Genomic DNA, 27,661 nt, shown 5'->3' on the forward strand with positions numbered 1-27,661 from the left:
GTGGGCAACCTAGCCAAGAAGCAATCTTGACCAGTGCTCAGTTAAAATACCCGTTTTACCTTTTTCTATTTTCTGCTTTATTAAAAATATTTGTTTCTCAATTCCTTTATTAAGTTAATACCTGTTGAGTGAGTGTAGAAAGGAACAGAGCTTTAAGTGGTACTTCATTGTAAAGACAGCACAAACACATTTAATAACTACATAATCCAATAGCACAAGACACTGTGTAAAACACTTTGCATTCCTTGCCTTAATTTTATCTTCCCATCTACACTCTGAGACCTCCATCTGCTACATGAGGAAACAGACATCACAGAGTTCGGGTGGAACCTGTGTCCTGCCTCAGGTACGACGGAATCTACATTCCCCCCTGCTTCATGAGCCTGGCCTTCAGTAAAAAAAAGTGACCAGAACAAACATCGGTATGTCCTCAATTGCCCAGAACATGGCTTCTTCCTCAGTGACTCTAACGAAACAAAACCTTTACGGGATGGATGCTGATTGCTGTCACGAACCTACCACGTTGTGTGGTCATTACTGATGAAAAGTGCCTTTACCCCATTACATCCTGACCTCCTGGAGTGGCAGGTTCATATCCTACTCAGCTTGAGGTCTCAGCTCATTGTAGGTGCTCAGTAAATGTTGACCAAGTGAAGGACTTAGCCAGAACCAACCTTAAAATAGGAGGGTAACTTCTATGGATGGCACTGGCCAAAACCTTGCGCAGGTGCAGTGTTGCTGCTACAGGTCTAGCGTTCTGAGCCTCAGGGAAGTTCCTGAGCATCAGTCCCTGCCGACACTTTTGCTGAGTCCCTCTTCTAACTGCTTGACCTACGTGAGCGGGAAAGAGCAGACAAAGGAAGGATAAGACCTGATTTCTGCTTTTTAGAAGCTTACATTAATTACTTTTGGTGGAACAAAACTAAACGTCAGGGGGAAATTCAAAATCACGACTTCAGGTATGTAAGATTCTAGGTCATGAGATTTGCTGGTAACCGAATCTCAGAGTGTTTTATGACAGATCAGGATTTGCGGTGAAAATGTACCATTAATTAGTAGTGAGCTGAGAGCTTTGGGAACAAGGGCAGACTGGGTAAATGAAGGCCCCCACATGTAAACTTGTGGTTAGAGACTTTTGAAAAAGATGTGGAGGATTTCTGCTGAAAAGCACTTCAGTGGAGAACAGCAGGGATGACATTCCTAACTGCACATGTGATGGGGACTATGATAAAAGGTAAAAAGCATCACATATTTTTGCTAGCTTCTCAAGTATAAGGGAGTCATGATCTACGTATGGGGTGATTACGCTTAGCTAATTAAATGGTGTTCTTAAAAGACCAAAAGTCAGATGGAAAATCGAGAATCAATCAATAAAACCTATTTAAAACTTCACAATGTTTGACAACAAAATGTACAAAAAATTAGCAGTACGGAAGTGGCAGGTAGAATAGGCTATTTTTAGTTGCTGTCCTTATGATTGCAAGACGAGGTTGAAGGCAGGGAACAAAGGTTAGGACAGGCTATTCGAATGAACTTCCTCTGAAAAACTGATAGAAAATGGGACATGTTTCTAACTGCCAGGTAGATCTTAAGAAGTGTGGAACCCCCAAATTCCAGGGATTAAAGGTTGGGGTTCTTTAGGATCTGCCGTAGAAGGGAGGTGACCAATTTTAAGAGAGGAGGTAGGGGCACTCTGGTTTGAGGTTCAGCGTTCTGCATTTTGTGTGATTCTTTCTACAAAGCCCACTCTTTCACCGGATTCCCTCCCCCAGCATGTTTGGGGGATTCTGAGGAAGGCTTGATTACGTGTTCCAGTGATCTCTGTTGGTAGTCACTCATGACCCAGCCAGCTGCAGCCCCAAGAGATTCTGACAGTGACTCCTTGCCGTCCTTCACCTGCCTTCCCTGGGTGGCTATTGTCCTCTCTGTGCTCCCTAAGACTGGTGGAGACCAAGACCCTTCCCTTAGTTTCCCAAAGCACAGCTAAGTCCAGGCTCTAGATTTTTATCCAGACTTAGAGGGAGCAAAAGGAAACTTAATATGGAAAAGAACGCACTCGGATGTGGCATTAATGTTCGTGGAGTCCAGAGGTCATGTCTCTTCCTCCCTGGGTGACTTGGATAGGTGCTCTCTTTCTTTGGATGCCCCCAACCTGACATCTTTCTTTGTCCATGCAGGAGTAGTCTGGGGAATATCCTCATAACTTGGACGCAAACACCAACCTCTCCTCTGGGGCTCAGCTGAAGGAAAAATAAAAGATTTACCTTCAACACAGGTGACATTATCAACTTCACAGGGATGCAGTTCTGCACTAAGTAACGTTTTGCCCTGGTTTGCAATGTTTCTTGACACCGTATTAAAAATGGAAATAAAAACTTCCAGTGTTTACAAACTTAATTTCAGAACAGAATGTTGCTGTTTCCTTTGGGCAAATATGCTCATTGAAATGTTTTCTCAAAACCAAGGTAGACTTCTTCCAAGAATGTTTGCAAAATGCTGACTTTTTAAAATTAATACTCCCCTTGCTTCTGGGCATTTATCTTTAAAAAGTTTTGGACTAGGAAAGGAAAGGAAAAAAGGTCCATACCACTTCTGCTATTTAATAAAATTATGCAAGTTTTACGTGAGGAGGTTATGCTGCAAGGAAATGCATGAGGGTAAGCAAGGTGTTGGGTTAGTATGTGAATGACAAAGCCATGGGGACTCGTCTCACAGTTAGAAAACTATATTTAACATATCTATAAAAGAAACAGCAGAGATGGAATCATGGCTGACCAAGTGTTTACAAGCACCTGCCCGTTTTACTGCTGTAAACTACTTAACCAGGTTTCTTAAGGCCTTCCTAAGCTTCTACAGACACTGATCTTGTCACCACAGTCTGGAGTTCAGGAACTTCCACTGCTCTCTCGTTTTCTAGAGCAGAAGATGTAAACCTGGTGTGGCATTAAAGGGCCGTGACAATTGGGTCCTCCTGTCCTTTGTCTCCTATGACTTTTGAAAACACGCATGCCCTCCTTCCTCACCTCAGTATGTCTGACAGGAAGGACCCGTGTCCTCACTACATGCCATGGCCACTTCCCACTCTGGGCTTTTGATTCCACCAAATGACCTTACTCTTCCCCACCCCTGCTTGGTTCAACCATCACAGCTCCGGACAGGCTCTTGAAACTGCTCCAGCAAACCTTTCTCTACTTTTCTGAAGAAAACATGGGTTCTCTTTGAGGATACTCATGGAAAGAACTAAGAGGGGAGTCGGTATGAAACAGACCATCAAGTGATGGTTTTCTACAGAAAAGCAGTACCCATCCTTGTCCTTCCTTGAGTGAAATCTCCGATTAATACTTTCAGCACAAGAAATGTGTTTACTCAGGTGACATGTTCTCAGAATCTCAAATTCTGGAGGTATTCATGCATTAGTAGAGAAATGGAAAAAAAGCCGTGTGAGACACAAAAGGAGTGAGCTTCGAAGCCACGACATTTCTTCTAGTAACGCGTTTCCAGTGGCTGAATAATCACAAGCAGGGTGTCAGTGCAGACAATTTCGCATGAAAAAGGTGCAGGAGAGAAGGCCCTCCCTCATGCCATCCACTGACCCCTTTTCCACCCAGAGCCTTCCTTTATGGTCCATAGGTAAGCTAGGCCAGTAGAAAAATACAGCTATGCAATTAAGTATGTGAAATAAAGCAAAGGCTACCAATTCAGTGCTTTGTAAAAATAAGAATAGACCCAACTTGGAGGTAACTGATGTGTCAGGATTTAAGAAAAGCCCACAGACAGTAATCTATAAAACTTTTGCAACAAAATGATACCAGTACATCAGATCCCCCAACTATTCAGAGTCTCTCCTGAAGTATTTACATTTTCTATCACAATATGAACCTAGAAAAAGAAACCATTAGTTTTATTCATGATTTTTTCCAAAACAGATACATTTTTTTAAAATGTTTGTTTATTTTTGAGAGAGAGAAAGAGACAGAGTGAGAGCAGGGGAGGGGCACAGAGAGAGGGAGACACAGAATCTGAAGCGGGCTCCAGGCTCCGCGCTGTCAGCACAGAGCCTGATGTGGGGCTCCATCTCACAAACTGTGAGGTTGTGACCTGAGCCAACGTCGGACACTTAACCGAATGAGCCACTCAGGCGCCCCCAAAACAGATGCAATTTTTAATCATCTTTCTTGTCATGTTCGCCATTTTGATGACCAATGTAAATGTCTAGTAGTGTTTTACAAAACAATTCAAGCATAAGAGAAAACAATAGGCTACCTTTCCTAAGCACTGTGAGAGTTCTCTTCTCCTCCTTGGATGCTAAGAGCATGAGTGCCGTGTAAGCATTGAGTCCTGTGTTCTCCTAGCCTAATAAATCCAACCAGGAAGAACTTTCTGAGGGTAAACAGTAACTTTTTTTAAAAAAGAAGAAAGTCGGGGCACCTGGTTGGCTCAGTGGCTTAACTAAGCATCTGACTTCGGCTCAGGTCATGATCTCACGGTCCGTGAGTTTGAGCCCCTTGTTGGGCTCTGTGCTGACCGCTCAGAGTCTGGAGCATGCTTCAGTTTCTGCATCTCTGTCTCTCTCTGCCCCTTCCCTGCTTACTCTCTGTCTCTGTCTCTCTCAAAAATAAATAAACATTAAAAATTTTTTAAATAAATAAATAAAAGAAGAAAGTCACCTTTCTTCTTATCGAGGGGGCTTTCACATTCCGTGTCCCTAAATCCTAAGCGTTACATTCTAGCTCACTGGTCTTGAACAGGAAACCTCACTTCCTTGGGCCTGGGTTTCTGCCTCAGTATGATGACCCACAAAGGCTACCTCTCACAGAACGGTTGAGAGATTAAGTTCGGTAATGTGTGTGTGTGCTGGTATCCAGTGCAGTGCTCGGCATACAGCGGGTGCTCGAATAAACACCGAAAAGATCTAACATCAACTGTGACAATGGCTGTAAGACTGTATTAATTGTACGTTGTTCCACAATGGTAAGTAAGGTCTGTCCACTCCTGAGTCATAATACTGAATTTCCTTTATACCTATGGCATTCTGACCTACCCTATATATGGTCATTTGCAAACATATTCTACTTCCTCTACTAAACTGAAAATCTCTGGGGATGAGGAGGAATAAGATTTGGCTAATGTGGCAATCACTGCCTTGGGCCCAGTCCTTACCCACGTAAGACTGGTAAGGACTTTATTCTTTTCCTTAGACCCCTCTCAAGACCATAGTGGCATTAAAACAGTCTTGCTTCTTGGATCCTAAGTCATGGATTCTAGCCTTCTCCTTCTTCTGACTGTATCCTCAATCCTTCAAGTGCAAATGGCTTGGGATGGACCAAATTGGCACATTTGAGCCTTGCTGTCCAAGCCCAAGGCTTTTTATAGAACTCTAATTTTACTATGAAACTGACACATGTCACTTCTCCCCATCCATCCATTCATTCATTGTCTCACTCGTTCATTCGTTCCACCACTAGTGAGTCTTTACCTATGAACTGTACTACCAGTACAACAGACATGGTAGTAAATAAGACAAAGCCCCAGGTCCCATGGAAATTTTAAAAAATTGTGAACCCAGCACAAACAAAAGGATAACAACATGATGTGCCAGGTTATAATCTGTGTGATGGAACAAAATGAAGCAGGGCAAGGGGAAGTAGAGTGATGTCAGGGTGGACTGTTATATGAAGGCAGTGGTCAGAGAAGACCTGTGTGAGAAGGTGACATTTGAGGAGAGACAGGTAGAAAGTAAGGGCAAGGGCGCCTGGGTGGCTCAGTCGGTTAAGCATCCGACTTCAGCTCAAGTCATCATCTTATAGTCTGTGCATTCAAGCCCCCTGCCGGGCTCTGTGCTGACAGCTCGGAGCCTGGAGCCTGCTTCGGATTCTGTGTCTCCCTCTCTCTGCCCCTCCCCTGCTTGCTCTCAGTCTCTCTCTCTCAAAAATGAACACAACTTTTTCAAAAAAGAAGGTGACAGCAGAAGCTCAGCAGGTATCAGGGGAAGAACAAACCTGGCAGAGGGAAGTCTAGGTGGAAAGGTCCTGAGATGGCAGCATGCTTGGCATGTTTGAAGAACAGCAGGGAGGTCAGCATTATCTGGACACAATGAGCATGGTGGAGAGTAGCAGTTGAGGGCTGTGGGTGGAGACAGATCACATGAAGACTTGGTAAGCATTGGTAAGGAGTTATGTTTTCTATTCAGTGGAGATGGGAAGCATGGAGGGGCTTCAGCAAAGGAGTGACCAGAGCGGAGAAGTACTGAAGGATCACTCCATATGCTACATGATCAAGGAACAGGCAGGGGTAGGGCGATGAGCCACTGCGTGAGCAGAGAATCCTTATAGACCTTGGGATTTGCCAAGTGGGAGATATCAGAGGCTTTGAGGATGGTGGTTGAAGTGTCAGTGGTGAGAAGAGGCTAGAGCCTGGGAGGATTATGAAGTAGAGCTCAAAGGATTTGCCGTGGGAGCAGATGTAGAGTGTGAGACAAAGGCGGGAAGGACAACCCCAGTGGCTCTGCCCTGAGCAACTGCAAGAACAGAGTTGCCATTTACTGAGGGGCAGAGGAGTGTAGAAAGAGCAGCCGTTGCACATGTTTAGTTTGAGATGCCTATTACACACCTAAGCGGGTATGCCAGGCCGGCAGCGAGAGGACTGAGTCTAGAAGTCAGGAGGGAAGTCAGCTACAGATGTATATTTGAGAGTTGTCAGTATGGAGATGATATCCAAGCTAGGGACAGGCTGACACTGTCCTGAGAGTGCTCTAGGGAGACAGCAGCTAGAGAAAGGAACAGATCTGAGGACTGGGTGAGGACTTAGCTCCAGGACATTCCATGTGTAGGTGTTGATAAGATGAGGATTCAGGAAAGAAGTGGGAGAAGTGGCTGGTATGGTAGGGCTACCACCAGGAGAGAGCACTGTCCTGAAAACCAAGCAAGAACGTGTTTCTGGGAGAGTTTTACACTTCAAACCCAGTCCACCCGCAAATTCTCTTGGCTCTATCATCAACATATATCCAGAATGTGACCTCTTATCACCACCGCCCCCACCCCACTCTCCAGTGCACTGCAAGCCATCATCTACTCCCTCTTGGCCAACTGTAGAGTCTCTAGCTGGTCTCTCTGCTTCCACCCTGGTTCCCCTCAATAGCCTACTTTCCACCCAGCGGGCAGAGTGATTGTTTTAAAAGGCAAGGCAGAACATACCCATCATCTTTTAAATGCTGTCAATAGGCTCGTAAGGTGAAGACGGAGTGGTGATCGTTTGATTTGACAACGGAGAGTTACCCATTGGTATCCGGGAGCAGAGCAGTTTGGATGGATGGGTGGGAATGAAAGCTCATTCTACTGGAGTCAAGATGTAAAGGATGAGTCAAACAAACATCCGTGGAAGTGTTCAATGTCATCAGTATTCAGAGAAATACAGATTAGATAGCCACAAAGAGATATCACCACACACCCAAGACTGACTATATAAAACTGAAAACTCCAAGTATTGCCGCAGAACAGTGGAAACACTCATAAACTGCTTCAGAAATGTACACAGCTGTGCCGCTTTTAAATAGCACTTTTTATTGTCTAGTTACATTCATTGTCTCAAGTACCCTGTAACTTAGCTATTTTACTCCTAGGCAAATACCCTAGAACTTGCTGCTTATTTGCATCATGTTACTGGACAAAAATGGTCATAGAAGCACTCTTCATAGTATTCCCAAAGAAAAGAACCCTGTGTTCACAGATAATACAGTGAATGTTGTGACTGATCCACACAGAGAAATGCAAGTGTAGAACAACGTGGAAAGGAATGAGCTATGGCGGCACCCAAAAAGAGTAAGTGTAAACTCAAATACCATGTGGAGCAAAAGAGGCCGGCCACACTGCATTCCTATGAATTCACAGGAAGTTAAGAGGTAAAACGGGAAGACTTCCAAAAGGTTAAAGCAGGGTCCCCCCCAAGTCCCCTCCTCCATAAAGGTAGTCACAACACAGGCAAAAACAGTCAAAATCAATTTTCCGCCAGTATGAAAATTAATCCAAGACAGAACCATGTGAAGCCGGTTTGTTCAAAAACAGAAACAGTAAAGCAGCCGAATCTTGGTTAGAGCAGTGAACTCTGTGAAGTTTTAATTGCCCTAGTCCCATATCCCCCGTCTCCCTCAGGTCCCCACTAGCCTTAAAAAAACACATCCTATCAACAGCAGTAGCTGTGAAAACAGGCGGCCTAGCACCCAGTGTAAGGGGCAGAACAGTTTGGAGCTTCCTCAAAGGCCCCATGGCCATAGAACTGTTACTAACTTACATATCTGGCACTTCCCCAGAAAATCCCCATTCACAGGACCTGTCTTGCTATCAACTCTTAGAAGAAAACAGAAGGCAAAAGTTTCACGGCACCGGATTTGGCAAAGATTTCTCCAACTAATGACACCAAAGGCACAGAAAACAACAACAAAAAAAGACAAAATGGACTTCACGAAAATTTTTAGATCTTGTGCATCAAAAAACACTATTAACACAGTAAAAAGGCTACTCACAGAATGGAAGGAAATATTTGCAAGTCAAGTATCTGAGAAGGGATTAACATCCAGAATATACAGAGAAGCTCCTAAAACTCAACAGCTATAAAATCAACAACCTGATTCAAAGAATGGGCCAAGGACTCGAAAAGACATGTCTGCAAAGAAGATACACCAATGGCCTACATCGCCAATCTTTAGGGAAATGCAAATCAAAAGTCCACTGAGGTACCACCTCATACCCATGAGGATGGCTACTGTCAAAAAACCCAGAAAAGAGCAAGTGCTGGAGAGGATGTGGAGCAAATTGGAACCCACGTGTGCTATCGGTGACAACGTAAAATGATACAGCCACTGCGGAACACAGTGTCGCGGTTCCTCAAAAGATCGGAAATAGAATTGCTGTACGATCCGGCAATTCCACTTCTGGGCATATACCCAAAAGAGCTGAAAGCAGGGTCTGGAAGAGATATTTGTATGTCATGTGCTTAGCAGCACTATTCACAGTGGCTAAAACACAGAAGCAACTTAAGTGTCCACCGACGGGCGACGAACGGATAAGCAAAATGTGGTATACACATATACTATGTAACACCCTTAGAAAGAAAAAATATTTCTACTCACCATTAGAAAGAAAAAATATTCTGACGCATGCTACAACACAGATGGACCTTGGGGACGTTACGCTAAGTGCAATAAGCCAGTCCCCCAAAGACAAATACTGTTATGATTCCACTCACAGGAATTACTCAGAGTAGTCACAATCACAGACACAGAAAGTAGAATGGTGGTTGCGAGGGGATGGAGGCAAGGAGACCCTGGGGATGTATAGTTTATTGACTATGGAGTTTCAGTCAAAAGACGAAAAGAGTCCCGGAGATCGATAGTGGTGGTGGCAGCACAACATTATGGATGCATTTAAAACCAGTGAAGTGTGTCCTTAAAACCGGTAAAATTCATGTTCTCTGTGTTTTAACGCATTAGGAAAAAAAGAAGAAGAAAAATGAAATAGCCGTCCGCTCGGAGAGAAACACAGCACTGAGGAAGTGAAAAGACAGCCCACGGGATGGGAGAGAATACTTGCAGATCATCTACGTGATAGGGACTAATGCCCAGACAATATTAAGAACTCTCACAAGTCAAGGAGAAAGACACCCAATTTTAAAAGGGCATGGGATGTGAAGAGACATTTCTCCAAAGAAGAAATAAATGACCAATAAGAATACGAAGGGGGCTGTGCAATATTACTAATTATCAGAAAAGTGCAAATCAAAACTACAATGAGATACCAGTTTACATCCACTAGGATGGCTAAAATCAAAAGGACAGGCAGGAATGAATGTCAGAGGATGTGGAGAAACTGGAATCCTCACTTACTGCTGCCAGGAATGTAAAATTGTGTAGCTGCTTTAGAAAACAGTTGGGCCATTCCTCAAAAGGCTAAACACAGACTTAACATATGACCGAGCACTTCCACTCCCAAGAACCTACCCAAGGCAAATGAAAACATTTGTCCATGCAAAAACTTGTACTCAAATGACCACAGCAGCAGGATTATTCACAATAGCCAAAAAGTGGACACAATCAAAATGGTCATCGACTGATGGGTCAAAAAATAAAATGCGGTATACTCACTTACTCAAAAAGCATGCGTTATTTGGCCAAAACGCAATGAAGTATGGACACATTACAACATGGCTCATCCTTGACAAGATGCGAGGTGAAACAAGGGAGTCACAGAAAACCACACGGGTAGAAAGTCCATTGCTATGAAATGCCCAGAACAGACAGTCATAGAGCTGGAAAGTACACTAGTGGTGGCCAGGGGCTCAGGGGAAGGGAGAGTGGGGAGGGACTGATAATGAATACAAGAGCTTTCCTTGGAGGGTGAGGAAAATGTTCCAAACTTGACTGTGGTGATGCCTGCATAATTTTCTGAACATACTACAAACCACTGAATTGTACTCTTTAAACTATGTGAGTTGTAGCTCAATAAAGGTGTCACTAAAAGACAAGTAAACTAAAATCACACAATTCTGGGATGCCTATTTAGGAAGCAAAACAATTTTTTAAGAAGTGAGAAAGGAGTTACCAAAAGAGAGAGGATCATGGTTCTCTCTGGAGCAGGAGGGTTTGTGATTGGCAATGAATGGTAAATGGGTGACTTCTGTGGAGCTAAAACTGTTGATTACTTCAGTGGAGTTGTGCACACACAGCTATTTCTCTCCCTGAGTGAAATATATGTAACATCAACCATCTTAACTGTTTTTCAGTGTACAGTTTGGTGGCATTAAATACATTCACACTGTTGGACAACTGTCACCACCACCCATTTACAGAACTTTTCATCATCCCAAGCTGCAACTCTGCACCCATTAAACAAGAACTCCCCCATTACTCTTTTCCCCAGCTCCCGGTCACCTCTATTCTACTTTGTCTCTTGAACTTGACTCTTTGAGGAACCTCATATAAATGTAATCATAACATAGTTGTCCTTTTGTATCTGGCTCAGCCGTTCTCTTTTTAGTAACTCGCAGTAAAATACATTCATGTTTCATGCACGTGTAGTGTTTGTGCTGTAATTCAAAGGAAAACATTTCGGAAAAGAAAACTAGTGATGCAAGTTGGAACAGAATGTTTACACACCCTTTCAAAAAAGTTTCCTTGTGAAACAGAGAAGAGAACCTGGATGTGACTGGGCAGTGATATGAACTGAGAAGGATGGTTTCATAAAAGTGAGATATTACAGCACATAATGAGATAGGATACAATGGACAAACAGATGTTTAAGGTGTAAAAGAGAGAAGGGACCACTGGAAAAGTGAAGCCCATGAGAAACAGAATGCGAAGGTGACTCTAGATACAGAGGGATAGGCCTCAGAGTGGAGCATGGACAATTTATCCACTACAGTAGGAGGAAAATCTAGGTACAGGTGGGCTCGCCTGGCTTCTACATGTGGAAGTTCCCTTTCGATTGCTTCCATTTTCTCAGTGAAATGTGAGACAAGAAGAAATTAGGGTGACCTGACCGGTGAAATGTAGGAAGAGGTACACATTGAGATCACAAATGTGCCATTAGTCAGCATGGTTGTGAGTTTTCCTGAAGACACTTTCAGCCATTCAGGGCAGGTGTTCAGCAAGTACAAACGAATAACATGCAACAGATGAGACCTCAATCACAGCACCCATACCTGGGAGTCATTTATTCACTCACTAAATAATTTCTTGTTCATCTACTCTTGGACAAGCACTCTTCTAGACATGAGGGTATAAAGGTGAACAAACAGAAGTGGTCACTGGACATGTAGAGGCCACATTCTAGCACAGGGGAGACTTTTAGGATACCTAGTTCACAGCGGGCATAACCTTAGCATCATGCCATATGTCAGGGCCATCCTGAGAAGGGTGTGGGCCTGGACTCACCCACTGACATGCCCATGATACTCACACTCGCACATAAGAAGAGGCTGCTCTGTTGGCCTCTCCCATACACACTTTTGGACAGTGTCATAAACAGAACTTGAGGAACCGAGCTTTGAAGATGTTAAAACATAGGCGTATTGACTCGTGCCCCATGGGTCGCCAGCCCACTTGGGTCTATCCTGCGGCACAGGCCCACCACCCCATTTGCCTTAGCGAACAGACTGGCCTGGGAGATGTGCATGTCACTATAATGCCTCACTGAGGGATAAAGGACACTCTGAGTTATCATGTCCATGTGTTACAGAGCAAGAGGTTTAGAAGAGGGGAAGTGAGCAACAGAGGGTGCCCACCAAAGATGTCTAAGGCCCCTGGTCTGGAACACTTGGAGTTAGTCAAGCAACGGACAACAGGAGGGGTGGGGGCGGGGCGTTCCGTGTGGCACAGTTGAAGGAGGCATGCAGGTTTTGTTTCCACTCTCAAGGGATGGTCTTGCGTTTTAGAGTTCACAGCCCTTTGTGATTACATCACTCCACGGTGTCAAAAGGACCGTAGCCACGGAGCACCGAAGCTGATGCTGTGGAAGGAAGTCACAGAGAAAGGACACTATCTGAAGGATTACAGAGAGATCAGAGAGACTGGAAAGGACACAGCCAGAGGCTGTGCCTCTCAGAAGTAGGCAGCAGCCAGCCACCCTTCCTACAGCCAGCATAGATCTGGAGCTAATGCCTTGACTCCATAATGCCAGACTCCCATGTGAGGGTTGGCGTGTCAGGGAGAGCTGCTGCTAATGGACACAGGCCGCACACCATCAACCGATTCACAATGGCCATGCCAGTGGCAGCCTCTGTGAGACACTCTGCCTCCTCCTTGTCTTCTCTACAGAAATACCAAGTGGTTACACATGAGGCTGGCAGAGCGCTTCTGACTCGGGCTCCCCAAATGAAGGGCTCGAGGTGGGCACTAGTGGTGCCGGGACCTCCGTGTGTCAGGTTGGGGATCATGCTAGTGTTGGTGCTGATTTTCCTGCCAACCTTGTACTGTGACCTGGGATCTGTATATTACTCTTCTTATGAAACAGTCATCCCCAAGAGCCTGACAGTCAAGGGAAGGGAAGACCCAGTGGAAAAGGCATCCTATATGCTCTTAATGCAGGGCCAGAAATGGACGATTCACCTGAAGGCGAAGACAGACTGTTTTGTGAAGGACTTCCCAGTCTTCAGCTACCACGGTGGCGTCCTGGGGCAAGAAATGCCTTTCATCTCACATGACTGTCACTATGAAGGCTACATAGAAGGAGTCCCGGGTTCTTTTGTTTCTCTCAACACCTGTTCAGGCCTCAGGGGCATCCTGATTAAGGAGGGGAAACCCTATGGCATTAAGCCCAAGGACACTTCGAAACGCTCTGAACATGTGTTGTACACGATGGCACACCAAGCTCGAGTCTCCTGTGGGGTCACTTCCAACGGCAGCCAAGTGGCGCCTGCCAGCCGGCAGCAGGGGAGCAGGAAGCCTCACAGTCCACAGGCACCGTCCTCCTTTTGGTCACACACCAAGTACGTGGAGATGTTTGTTGTGGTCAACAACCAGCGGTTCCAAATGTGGGGCAGTGACGTCAGTGAGACAGTCCAGAGGGTCATGGACATCACCGCTCTGGCCAACAGCTTCACCAGGGGGATAAACACAGAGGTGGTGCTGGCGGGAATGGAGATTTGGACCGAGGGGGACCTCATAGAAGTCCCGGCGGACTTGCAAGTTACACTCGGGAATTTCAACAGCTGGAGACAGGAGAAGCTCTCCCGTCGCGTGAAGCACGATGTTGCCCACATGATCGTCGGACATCGTCCTGAAGGAGACGTGGGACAGGCATTTCTCAGTGGTGCCTGTTCAAGTGGCTTTGCGGCAGCCGTTGAGTCCTTCCATCATGAAGACGTCCTCCTGTTTGCAGCGCTCATGGCCCATGAGCTTGGGCACAACTTGGGTATTCGGCACGACCACTCGGCCTGCGCTTGTAGAGATAAACGCTTGTGCCTCATGCGTGAAAATATCACCAAAGAAGGTGGCTTCAGCAACTGCAGCTCTGATTACTTCTACCAGTTCCTCCGGGAACACAAAGGGGGCTGCCTATTTAACAAGCCTCGGCCCCAACATCGCCTGCGTAGGAATGCAGAGTGTGGAAATGGTGTGTTGGAGGACAATGAGGAGTGTGACTGTGGACCTGACTGTGGTAATAACCGGTGCTGTGACCAAACATGTAGGCTGAAGGAAAATGCAAAGTGTAGTCCTGGACCCTGCTGTAATGAAACATGTGGATTTGCAGAAAAGGGATTCATATGTCGTCCTGCTCTTGGAGAGTGTGACCTTCCTGAATATTGTGATGGTACGACTGCAATATGCCCCCACGACACATACAAGCAAGATGGTACAACTTGTGAAAGAGTTCACTATTGTGTTCAGGGTGTGTGCAGGACCCCAGATATTCAATGTCTACATGTTTTTGGGTACCCTGCAAGGTCTGCCCCAGAAGACTGTTACATTTCCATGAACACCAAAGGAGACCGATTTGGAAACTGTGGCTTTCCCACATCACCTAGGTCAGAATACATTAAATGTGAGGATGAAAACATATATTGTGGGAAAATCATATGTACAAATATTAAACATGTACCAGAAATCAAACCTAATCAAACAATGATTCAGGTCCCTCATAAAGATGATTTCTGCTGGAGCATGGATGTCTATGACATTACTGATATCCCTGATAATGGATATGTGCACATTGGCACTCTTTGTGCCCCAGAGAAAATCTGTATGAATCGCTCCTGCACTGATCATGCTGTGCTCAACTACGACTGTGAACCGAAAGAAATGTGTAATGGGAGAGGAGTTTGCAACAATTTAAAGCACTGCCATTGTGAGGCTGGCTATGCACCCCCCAACTGCAAAACTGCAGGAAATGGGGGTAGTGTGGACAGTGGCTCTCCTAGTGCACCACACCCAGGTGAAACTCAAAACACTACCACTGTTCACAAAGATAAAGAAAATTTCTCAGACTATTTGCTCATATTACTCCTGATACTTTTGGGCACAGTATTGATAACTGTTTGTGTCATCATCCTTTGTAAATGTACAAAAGAAGCTCATCCAGAACCCACAGAAAAGGGTCCAGAAAAGGCTGTGGTAAAGCCCCAAGAGCCTGAAATACCTGCAGCAGAAGAGGCAGCTGAAGAACCTCCATCAGAAGAGAAAGAGAAAGAGAAAGAGAAAGAGAAAGAGAAAGAGGAAGAGGAAGAGGAAGAGAAAGAGAAAGAGAAAGAGGAAGAGGAGGAAGAGGAAGAGGAAGAAGAGGAAGAGGAAGAGGAAGAGGAGGAATCAGAGCCATAAGAGGGAGGAAGAAGTAAAATATATTAAACATCTCAAGCACTGAGTGGGAATGAAAGGCTCAGGGATGTATAGGTGAAGTGGGAATTGATAGCTCCAGTGGCTCTAACTAGAATTATTCAGTCCGTAAAAATATACTAATGTAGGAGCAGGGATTCATCTGCTTTTATTATTCATTTTAGTAACTGAGGTTATATTTATTTAATATAGTAAATGTTTTACTACTTCTTACTTTTCCACGTTTCATTTGAACTCTTCATATGCATCTATAGACATTGTTGTCTGCCTTGGGCCATTTTTTTCCATTCACCAGGAACTTTTTTAGGACACGTCATCTTTCATGTAAGCTGTTTGACATACATTACCACATGTACCTGCATTTATTATTTTCACTTGTTTTTTCATTGCAATACCACTACATATTACGAGGACGGTTTTTAACGTGAGCAATTTGCCCTATAAATGTGCATTCAGAAAACGAGGAGTGTTTAAATCCAAAAATAAATAAAACTTTATTCAGATTATACATCTCTTCAGATTCCACTTGGCATAGTTATTGAGTCTACTTTGTTCTGGGACTCTGTGGGATGTACTATACCTGGTAAACCAGAAGACCCTGATTGTCAAGAGGCAAGTGTTGAAGTCATGTACCTTATCAAATCTGGCAGATGTTTAATATGACATACGTATATACAATTTATTACTTCCTGGTATTTCCAAGACCTTCCTATAGCCATCCTCACTCTTTATCAAAAAGGTTTCATTTCTTTTTCTTTTAGAGAAGCTTTCATAGCATTTCCTCTGTACTAATCTTCATGGGATGAATTTCAGATCTCCAAATATCTCATGTCTGATGAACATCATGTAGACTTCACAAACTCTATTTATACTAATTTTATAATAGTATAGAGGCCCCTACCACAGTGCTAAGTATATGTACAAAACTAAAATTTTGTCTATTTTTAAAATTTATTGAAACTAATAACTTGTTGACTGACATCTGAAGCAATCTCTCCAATTACAGGTAATGGAGCTTAGAGGTGGTAGATATTACTTGGTGAAGACAGCACAAAGCAAGTGTAATATTAATGCTATTCATTCTGTGCTAGGAACTGTATTAAATACTTTGCATTCATTGTCTCAACTTAATCCTCCCAACTTCCCTATGAAACCTCCATCTTGTTCATGAGGAAGCAAAGAAAATTTGCTCTAGATCTGGTTAAGTAGTAGAACCTGTATCTTTCCTCAGGTATGACTCAGTCTCCATTTTCCATTTCTTCATGAGCTTTTTCCTGTGGTAAAAAGTGATGGGGAAGACACTCAATAGGTATATGCCCCTAATTGACCTCTACTATGAATTCCAAAATTGTGTAATCATTATTGATGAAAATGTCTTTTCTCCTATTACATCCTGACATCATGGAATGGTCATCTTATTTAGTGTTGATTGTAGATGCTTAATAAATGTTTACCCAGTGAATAATTAAGTGGTGCTAACCATAAAATATAGGGCCAGATTCATTCCCTGGGCAGAAGGTCTCTTGCTACTCCTTAACACAAGTGAAATCTAGATGCAATATCGATTGCTAAACATTTATAAATTGTCAAGTAATCAAAAGTTTATAAAATCTCAAATTCCAGCAAATGAAGTTTGAACCAGATTATGATAGTCTATGGTAGGGCAGGTGGCCAGTTTTAATGTGAGCAGGAGAAAGCAGATGTAACTTGGGCTATGAAATCTCCGTGTTCCAAGGGTCCGAGTTTCTCGTAAAGCTCAGGTGACAATTCCGCATTGTGTGTACTCTAGAAAGCACACCTTTTCACCTGACTCCCCTCCCCATCTGAGGGATTCTGATGAATACTTGTAGCACTATCCAATAATCTGTGTCAGTAGTCAACAGACAGCTGCTTTCTTAAAACTTCTGATGGTGACCCGCTTCTATATTTTGCCCATCTTTCCCGGGCAACTACTGTCCTTTCTGTGCTGCCTTAGGCGAGCGGAGACCCAGGCCCTTCCCTTAGTTCCTCAAAGCACAGCCCCATCCAGGTTCTACATTTTTATCTACATTTGTGGTTGAAGGGAACAAAGAGAAATTATAATATGGAAAAGAAAAACATTTGGATGCTGCAGATATGTATTAATGTTTCTAAGAGTCCAGGGGTCATGCCCAACTGGTGACCTGGATAGGCCATCTCTCTCCTTTTTGACCTGACCTAACATCCTTTATGGTTCCTGTAGGAGTGCTTGTGATAATATCCTCATTACTTGGAATCAGATGCCACCACATTCTCTGGGGCCCAGTGAGAAGGGGAAAAATTTTTAAAAAAAAAATTTTTTTTTCCAACGTTTATTTATTTTTGGGACAGAGAGAGACAGAGCATGAACGGGGGAGGGGCAGAGAGAGAGGGAGACACAGAATCGGAAACAGGCTCCAGGCTCTGAGCCATCAGCCCAGAGCCTGACGCGGGGCTCGAACTCACGGACCGCGAGATCGTGACCTGGCTGAAGTCGGACGCTCAACCGACTGCGCCACCCAGGCGCCCCCCAAAATTTTTTTTTAATGACAACTGAAAACCTAGATCACGTCATCATAACCTCACATGAACACACAACAGAGACAAAGCATGAAATTAGTTTGACAAAAATTTAGCTTTTTTATATGTTCAAACTTCATTTCTTAAGCTTATTTTTTATTTTTATTGATATATAATTGACATAACATTAGTTTCAGGTGTACAACACAGTAATTTGTATTTGGATGTATTTCGAAATGATTATCACAATAATCTAACATACATCACCACACATAATTTTTTTTCTTATGAGAACCTGTAAGTTCTACAGTATTAATTAGTCATCATACTGTATATTATATCCCCAGGACTTATTTATTCTATGATTGAAAAGTCTGTATCTCTTGACTGCCTTCACCCATTTCACCAATCCCTTCATCCCCTGCCTCTGGAAACTTTTCATTTGTTCTTTGTATCTATGAGGTATTTCTGGTTTTTGTTTGTTTTTAGATTCCACATGTATTTGAGAATATATGATATTGGTCTTTCTCTATGGACTTATTTCAAATTCTGTCAAGGTCCATCCATGTTGTTACACATGGCAAATTTCCTTTTTTTCTTGTTGAATGAATATATATATATATATATATATATATATATATATATATATATACACACACACACACACACATACACCTATATATAAAATACTCCTTTATATATAGTAGATAAACATACATATATATTTTCACATTTTCTTTATCCATTCATCCACTGATAACACTTAGGTAGCTTCCATGTCTTGGCTATTGTCAATAATGCTGCAGTGAACATGAAGGTACAGGTATCTTTTCAAGTTAGTGTTTTGTTTCCTTTGGATAGCCAATAGTGGAATTACTAAATCATATAGTAGTTCTATTTTTAACTTTTTTTGAGAAAACGCCAGTGTTTTCCATAGTGGATGCACCAATTTACATTCCCACCAATAGCGCACAAGGGGTCCCTTTTGTCCACATCCTCACCAACACTTGTTAGTTCATGCATTTTTGATAATAACCATTCTAACAGGTGTAGGGTGATATCTCAGTGTAGCTTTGATTTTCATTTCCCTGATGATGAGTGATACTGAGCTCCTTTTCATGAACCTGTTGGCCATCTGTATGACCTTTAAAAAAATTTTAACGTTTATTCATTTTTGAAAGAGGGAGAAAGAACATGAGTGGGAGAGTGGCAGAGAAAAGGAGACAGACACAGAATTCAAAGCAGGCCCCAGGCTCCAAGCTGTCAGCACAGAGCTGGAAGCAGGGCTCTAAATCAAGAGCCAGGAGACCATGACCTGAGCCAAAGCCGGACGCTTAACCGACTGACCCACCCAGGTGCTCCTATGTTTTTATATATATTAACATATATATACAAATACATATACAAATATACATACATATATAGAGAGAGCGTGTGTGCACGTGCACCTGCATGCACACGAGCAGGGGAGGGGCAGAGAGAATGGGAGAGAGAATTCAAAGCAGGCACCACACAGTCAGCACAGAGCCCCAATTCCACAAACATGGAGATCATGACCTGAGCAAAATCAAGAGTCAGATGCTTAACCAACTAAGTCACCCAGATATCCCCTGGTAGGTCTTCTTTGGAAAAATGTCTATTCAGATCCTCTTCCCATTTTTTGATTGGGTTGTTTTACTGCTTTTTAGTCGTATGAGTTCTTTACATGTTTTGGATATTAACTCCTTATTAAATACATGATTTGCAAGTATTTTCTCCCATTCAGTAGTTGATGATTTCATTCTGTTGATTATTTCCTCTGCTATGGAAACTTTTAGTTTGATGTAGTTTCAGTTGCTTATTTTTGCTTTTGTTGCCTTTGCTTTTGGTGTCAGATCCAAAAAAGCACTACCAAGACCAATGTCAAGAAGCTTATTGCCTATGTTTTCTTCTAGGAGTTGTATGGTTTCAGGTCTTATGTTCAAATCTTTAATCAATTTTGAGTTAATTTTTGTGTATGGGTATGATAGTGGTCCAGCTTCATTCTTTTGCATGTGGCTGTACAGTTGTCCCAACATCATTTAAGAGACTGTCCTTTCCCCATTGCCTATTTGTGGCTTTACTGTCCTAAATTAATTGCCTATATGTGTGAGTTTATTTCTGGGCTTTCTATTCTGTTCCATTGACCTATGTGTCTGTTTTTATGCCCATGCCATACTGTTTTGATTACTAAGCTTTTGTAATATAGTTTGAAATCAGAAAGTGTGATGCTTCCAACTTTGTTCTTCTTTCTTAATATTGTTTTGGTTACTTTTGTGGTTCCACACAAATTTTAGGGTATTTATTCTATTTCTACATAAAAATACTGTGAAATTTTTGTAGGAACTGAACTGAATCTGCAGATTGCTTTGGATAGTATGGGCATTTTAACAATATTAATTCTTGGGGTGCTTGGGTGGCTCAGTCAGTTAAGCATCCAACTTCTGCTCAGGTCATGATCTCGTGGCTCATGGGTTTGAGCCCTGCGTCAGGCTCTGTGCTGACAGCTCGGAGCCTGGAGCCTGCTTCAGATTCTGTGTCTCCCTCTCTCTCTGCCTGTTCTGTTTCTCTCAAAAATAAACATTAAAAAAATAAACAATATGAATCTTCCAACCCATAAGCATGAAGTATCTTTCCATTTCTTTGTGTCTTCCTCAATGTCTTCCACCAGCGTCTTACAGTTTTCAATTACAGGTCTTTCACCTCCTTGGTTAAATTTATTCCTAGGTATTTTATTCTTTTTGAGGAAATTGTAAATGGGGCTCTTAATTTTTCTGATAGTTCATTATTAGTGTATAGAAACACAACTGATTTTGTATATTGATTTTGCATCCTGCAACTTGACTGAATTCACTTACTAGTTCTAAATTTTCTGTTGGAGTCTTTATTACTTATTATTAATAATGTTTAAACTTTACAGCCAACATGGGGCTTGAACTCACAACCCTGAGATCAAGAGTCTCATGCTCTACTGACTGAGCCAGGCAGGCACCCTAGTGGAGTCTTTATATGTCACCTGCAAGTAGTGAGGCTTTACTTCTTCCTCTCTGGATGCCTTTTATTTTTCTTGCCCAATTTCTCTGGCTAGGATTTCCAATACTATGTTGAATAAAAGTGGTTAGAGTCAGTATCCTTGTCTTGTTCTTGATCTTAGAGGAAAAGCGTTCAGATTTTTATCACTGTGTATGATGTTATTAGCTGTGGGCTGAAACTACATTCCTGAGTAGAATTTTGTCATTTAGGGTGGGGTATTGATCAAAAGTCTCACTAAAATGTTTTCATAAAGTGAAATTTAAAAAAAGCAATCTTCCTCCACCAATGAAAATGCTTAACAACTTTAAAATAAGTTTTCACCCTGCTTCTAGACATACAGCTATCAAAATTTTTAAACTTAAAAAAAAATTTTAATGTTTACTTATTTTTGAGAGAGAGACAGAGTGTGAGTGGGGGAGGGGAAGAGAGAGAGAGGGAGGCACAGAATCTGAGACAGGCTCCAGGCTCTGAGCTGCCCGCGCAGAGCCTGACACAGGGCTCAAACTCAGGAACGGCAAGATCATGACCTAGGCCAAAGTTGGATGCTTAACCGACTGAGCCATCCAGGCACCCCTGAGCTTCTTTATCAATCCCTTCATTATATATGTCTTATGGCTCTAGGTGATTACTCTGTAATGGGAAAATGAATCTTCCATTACCTTTCCCCATAAATATGCACAATCTACCACCTTATGTCCTGTTATGAAAAAATCATTCTATTCCAGAGACTGCTGGGGAGAGAAGCTAAACAGTTTGACCTTGATCTTACCTCTGAAATAGATCCTGTATCTTTGAAACCTATGACATAACTGTAATTATAGACATTTCAAATTATCAGTTTTTGTTTAATCAGAGGGGGATGCAAAATTTGCCTTTGTAGGAGAACCTTTTAGTGAGGTTTTATTTTAAAGGTCAAACTCAAGGCCTGTTCTTCATTAGAGTGGTTGAGATAAGACTGATTATACAGCTTGACTAAACTTATAAATGAGTGGTCTTCAATGCAGGCAAAGTTACATTCTTATAGAATTCATTGTAATGTTGATCATTGAGAAGGAAGGATTTTGTGAGAGAAAAGTTGGAAGTTGGGGACTTGGGCTTTGTATAAAAGGGTGCAGGTAAAAGACTGAGGCATGAGAATGTCTGAAGGTACCCCCAACCCCCACCCCGGAGGGGTAGCCTCTGTGAAGTCTTGAAGCATTGATGTCAAGCATCCATTATCCCCTGATTTCTGAACTGTAATCCCTGCTATTTTCAGAAAGCTTAGACCAAATACTTTTACAAAATGAAACCATATCCTATACGCTCCTTTTATTTTGGACTCCCTCCCTTTAATAAGATGCTCTCTTAATTTATTTCACTTACCATATTCTCTTTTCACCCCCTTGACTGACTGCAGTTCTCCCCACTTTATTCTTAGAAATCACTGCTAACCTGGTGTACAACTTTCCACATTCTTTTCCATAGTCATATAATTAGATATAAATGTTTTAGGGGTAATCTTTTTTAAATGACCTCATGTTATCTACATTCCTTTGAATCTTGCTTTTATCTGCATAGTGGCAGGGTCACCAAGTCATTCTGTGCATTTCTAAACCACTCTTTGTCATGATTGCACAGTATTCCATGGTATGTTGCTAATGATATTCTATAGTTAACACAATCGTTTAAAACATTTTTTTTACATTTATTTATTTTTGAGACAGAGAGAGACAGAGCGTGAGCAGGGGAGAGGCAGAGAGAGAGGGAGACATAGAATCAGAAGCAGGCTCCAGGCTCCGAGCTGTCAGTACAGAGCCCAACACGGGGCTCGAGCCCACAAACTGTGAAATCATGACCTGAGCCAAAGTTGGACACTTACCTGACTGAGCCACCCAGGTACCCCTCAACCATTTTTAATAGACAGACATGAATTTTGTACCCAGGGTTGTTGTTTTTAGCCATTATAAGTAACACTGCCAACAAAATCCATCCAGGATTTTCTTCTGGGTCCTATTCTTTACCTGTGCTGTCTTCCCATTATTCCTTTCTCTTTTCCACCACTCTTATTGGCAGAATTCTTCTCTCAGTAACAACTGACAGGCTAGTTCTGGAAACTTAGACCAAGTGAGAACCACCTCCCAGTATCCTGCTTCAGGCAAGCCTGTTGCTTGCTTGAGTTAATTCAAACTTTGGCTGCTTGGATCCCACTTGGTTCAGAGAAACAGCAACTCCACAGCTAGAATTCATTGTTAGCAGTGGATGAGGCAGAGGAGATTTATGGGAACCTGTCCCTCTCCTATATGGCCTTGCAGAGGTAGCCTCAGAAGACATCTCTCAATGAAAAAAAAAAATCAATGTTTTTTCCCAGATATGACATTACAGGTTTAGGAATAGTCTGTTGGGGCTTTGGATCTTCTGCCCCAAGCCTACTGCCCCTTGAATTCACTAAAATGAATCTAAACTTCATATACAGAGATAGCACTTCCCATACCACTGTCCAACTCTAGGTCTAATTAGAGAGGTTGGCCAAAGCACTTGGCACTTTGAAGTCATAGAAATGTGGGTTTGAATCTCTACTCATCTTTCTTAGCTTTGAGTTTGGATAACATTTTTACCCTATGAACGTCAGGTTTTTTTCAACCATAAATTGAATACATCATACGTACCTTGCAGGGTTACCATGAGGATTGCTAGTATGTAAAACTTTTAGACTACTGTTCAGAACAAAATATGCAATAGATATTTGTTCAGGTTACCATTGTTTTCCTTTGTTACATCTCATATTAGCAAATTAGGCCATTGTACGGTAAATCCTTCTCATCCCACATCCCCTCAATGTCTATAAGTTATAAACCCCAGAAATTCCTATTCAGGATATACCTCTGAAATGAGGACCCAGCTTATGCTTTACAAAGATTCACCTAAATTTAACTAGTTTAAAGTGTCTTCTTCTGTGTAATACTTATTTTCTTAAATAAATATTTCATGAAAAAAAAACTTGTCAGGAAGAAGAGGGAACTGGTAGAGTGGGCAGGATAAGAATCTTCAAAGAGGAAAGTGAGGAACTGTGTTAGCATCAGGCAATGTGGTTCTGCCTAGAGCTTGGTGGTAAATAAAATGTGCTATCACCATACAATGGACCATTACTTAGTAATAAAAAGGAAAGTCATAGTGATACATACTATATAGTACAGGAGACCTTGAAAAACACTGTGCTAAATGAAAAAAGCCAGTCACAGAAGGTCACATATTACATGATTTCATCTATATTTACCTCTAGAATAGGCAAATCCATAAAGAAAGGAAGAAGCTGATGGAAGAGAATGAGGAGTGACTGCTACTGAGCACAGGTTTCTTTCTAGAGTGATAAAAATGTTCTAAAATGAGATTATGATGATGGCTGCACAATCTGTAAATAAGCTTTAAATGGGTGAATTTTATAGTATATTAATTATACATCAGTAAAGCTATTTAAAAATTTTTTTAAATGTTTATTTGAGAGCGAGAGAGACAGACAGAGCATGAGCAGGGGAGGGGCAGAGAGAGAGGGAGACAAAGAATCTGAAGCAAGCAAGCTCCAAGCTCTGAGCTGTCAGCACAGAGCCCAAAGTGGAGCTCGAACCCATGAACCACGAGATCATGACCTGAGCCGAAGTTGGACGCTTAAATTACTGAGCCACCCACGTGTCCCTAAAGCTATTTTTTAAAGTTTAAAACATTAAATATAGGGCTAAATCCCTGTTCATCACTACTTCTGATCTTCCCAGTCCTCCCTATTGGGAACAATTATTATCAGTATGGTCTATTTTTAGGTAGAAAACATAAGGTTTTATGTACATAAATGTATGTGTAATAGTATTATGCTTTAAAAATTCATTTTGGGGGTGCCTGGGTAGCTCAGTCAGTTGAGTGTCTGACTCTTGATTTCGGCTTTGGTCTTGATCCCAGGGTTGTGGGATCGAGCCTCTCATTGGGCTCTCCACTGAGCGTGCAGCCTGCTCGAGGTTCTCTCTCTCTTTGTCTCTCTCTCTCTCCCACCCTCCCTCCGTCCTCTTCCCTGCTTGCGCTCTATAAGAAACAAACAAACAAACAAACAAACAAACAAACAACTCGTTTTGTTTTGGAGATGGGTCCATGAGCTCTTCAAAGGAAATGCTTTGGTGGGATCTTGGGCATTTTAATGCTTACTATATTTGATGTGATTCAAATAAAGCAGCATCAAGGTATTTGAAGAAAGACACTATCATTTCTGCAAAGGATTTCACGTCTGGCTAATTCACTGGGCCTCTATAATGGGTCAAATATTCTTGATTACATAGTAAGAATTTTGCTATACTCTCCTGCAATTAAAAAAAAAAACTTTTTGTAAAAAAACATGCATGGGAAAGGGGAAACCCTAGGAAAGTTCTCAGTTAAGGCAAACTGAAGAAGTAATGATATTTTGTATTTGCATTGATTGTGCTTTTTACTTTGCAAAGCATTTCTAGAAATGCTGTTGAATAATCAACAAAACTCAGATACTGTTATTTCCACACTACAAAAAAGAAGCTGATGCTCAGATTAAATGACAAAAACAACAATTTGCAAATAACCAAACCGGGACTTGAATTCAAGTTTTCTAGGTTTAAAAAAAAAGACAACTTTTTGAGCAAGGCTCCATATCACAGTCCATGGAAAAAATTATTTACCATACGATGTAACATTCTATTTTTTAATGATTAGGAAACAAATTTACATATGACAAAAGAAGGGAGATTTGCACAAAGTGGCAGCAGCACTTCAGTTTTTCACAGTCTCCTCAAATCACCACATAAAAAATGCCAAAGCACTAGGATGGTAAAATCAAAACCTACAAACAACAGCAACAAAAGGTGATAAGGCATCGACAAACCCCCAAGTATGGGTAGATGAGGACAAACTATTGACAGCTGTTAAGACCCAAGTGGTATTAGTATCTGTCAGAGAGAAAGCAGAGAAGAGTAATGAGATGTCTACTGGGCCCCACAAAAGGAAATACCCTAACTACCAAACAGATATTCTGGGAAGCAGAGTGAGCCAATTTGCAGAAAAAGCACCTGAAACTGGAAAGGGTTTCTGACACCTCAATTTTGGGGAGAATGCAAGAGGTCAACTGTAAGGTGGGGACATACCAGAGAAGTCTAAGGACTACGAGTTTTTAAAATTAAACTTTCAGGACAAAGTCTCACACTGGGGAGAATCTACTGGAAGTAATTCAAACGGACTAGGACAAAAAGGCAAAGAAAATAGATTGTAAGTGGAAATACCTTCCCTATTTCAATGATTAAAATGCTATTTGCAATTAAAAATAGACCTACCCTATGACCCAGCAATAGCACTGCTAGGAATTTACCCAAGGGATACAGGAGTGCTGATGCATAGGGACACCTGTACCCCAATGTTTATAGCAGCACTTTCAACAGTAGCCAGATTATGGAAAGAGCCTAAATGTCCATCAACTGACGAATGGATAAAGATATTGTGGTTTATATACACAATGGAATACTACGTGGCAATGAGAAAGAATGAAATATGGCCTTTTGTAGCAACGTGGATGGAACTGGAGAGTGTTACGCTAAGTGAAATAAGTCATACAGAGAACGACAGATACCATATGTTTTCACTCTTAGGTGGATCCTGAGAAACTTAACAGAAGACCATGGGGGAGCAGAGGGAAAAAAAAAAAAAAGAGGTTAGAGAGGGAGAGAGCCAAAGCATAAGAGACCCTTAAAAACTGAGAACAAACTGAGGGTAGATGGGGGGTGGGAGGGAGGGGAAGGTGGGTGATGGGTATTGAGGAGGGTACCTTTTGGGATAAGCACTGGGTGTTTTATGGAAACCAATTTGACAATAAATTTGATATTTAAAAAAAGCTATTTGCTATTAGATTTTGGTAAACAGTCTTTACTATGTTTATGTAGTATCTTTGTATTCCATGAAGTTGTTTAAAACTAATTTTATTTATTTATTTGGAGAGAGAGGGAAAGAGAGAGAGTGAAAGGCAGAGAGGGAGGAGCAAGAGAGAATCCTAAGCAGGCTCCAAGCTTAGCGTTGGAGCCCAATGCGGGACTCACGGTCTGTGAGATCATGACCTGAACTGAGATCAAGAGCCAGACACCCAACTGACTGAGCCACCCAGGCATCCCTCCCATGAAAATTTTAAAAATAGGAATAGTTGGTGAATTTTAACAAAATTTTTGGTAGATACTCTTAGGTTCATTTTTTTCTCCTTTAAGCTTTTGTGTCATGGATTATGATGATGCATTTATTAAAAAGTGAAACTCATGCTTATGTTTCTAGCATAAATTCTTTTTAAATTTAAATTCAAGTCAGTTAACATATAGTGCAGTATTTGTTTCAAGAGTAGAATTCAGTGATTCATCACTTACATATAATACCGAGTGCTCATCCCAACAAGTGACCTCCCTTAATGCCCATCACCCATTTAGCCCATCCCTCCCCTCATCCCCTCCAGTCACCCTGAGTTCTCTGTATTTAAGAGTCTTTTATGGTTTGTCCCCTTTTCTGTTTTTATCTTATTTTTCCTTCCCTTTCCTTATACTCATGTTTTGTTTCTTGAATTCCACATATGAATGAAATCATATTTGTGCTTCTCTTACTTATTTTGCCTAGCATAATACATTCTAGCTCCATCCACATTGTTGTAAATGGCAAGATTTCATGTTTTTTGATCATCAAATTATATAATAATATATAATATTCCATTATACATACACACACACACACATACACACACCCCACATCTTCTTTATCCAT

At 41.9% G+C, this 27,661-nt stretch overlaps 1 protein-coding gene across 1 annotated transcript; it reads left to right on the plus strand.

Moving 5' to 3' along the window:
* The first annotated feature begins 12,710 nt into the window (after nt 1–12,710).
* LOC125148596 (disintegrin and metalloproteinase domain-containing protein 1a-like) lies at nt 12,711–15,815 on the plus strand. The gene is given in 2 exon segments (XM_047826582.1): nt 12,711–12,735; nt 12,738–15,815. Coding segments are annotated over 2 exon segments (2,592 nt in total). The 3' UTR covers nt 15,305–15,815.
* The last annotated feature ends 11,846 nt before the right edge of the window (nt 15,816–27,661 follow it).

The sequence above is a fragment of the Prionailurus viverrinus genome, chromosome D3, assembly GCF_022837055.1.
Source record: "Prionailurus viverrinus isolate Anna chromosome D3, UM_Priviv_1.0, whole genome shotgun sequence".
Classification (NCBI taxonomy): domain Eukaryota; kingdom Metazoa; phylum Chordata; class Mammalia; order Carnivora; family Felidae; genus Prionailurus; species Prionailurus viverrinus.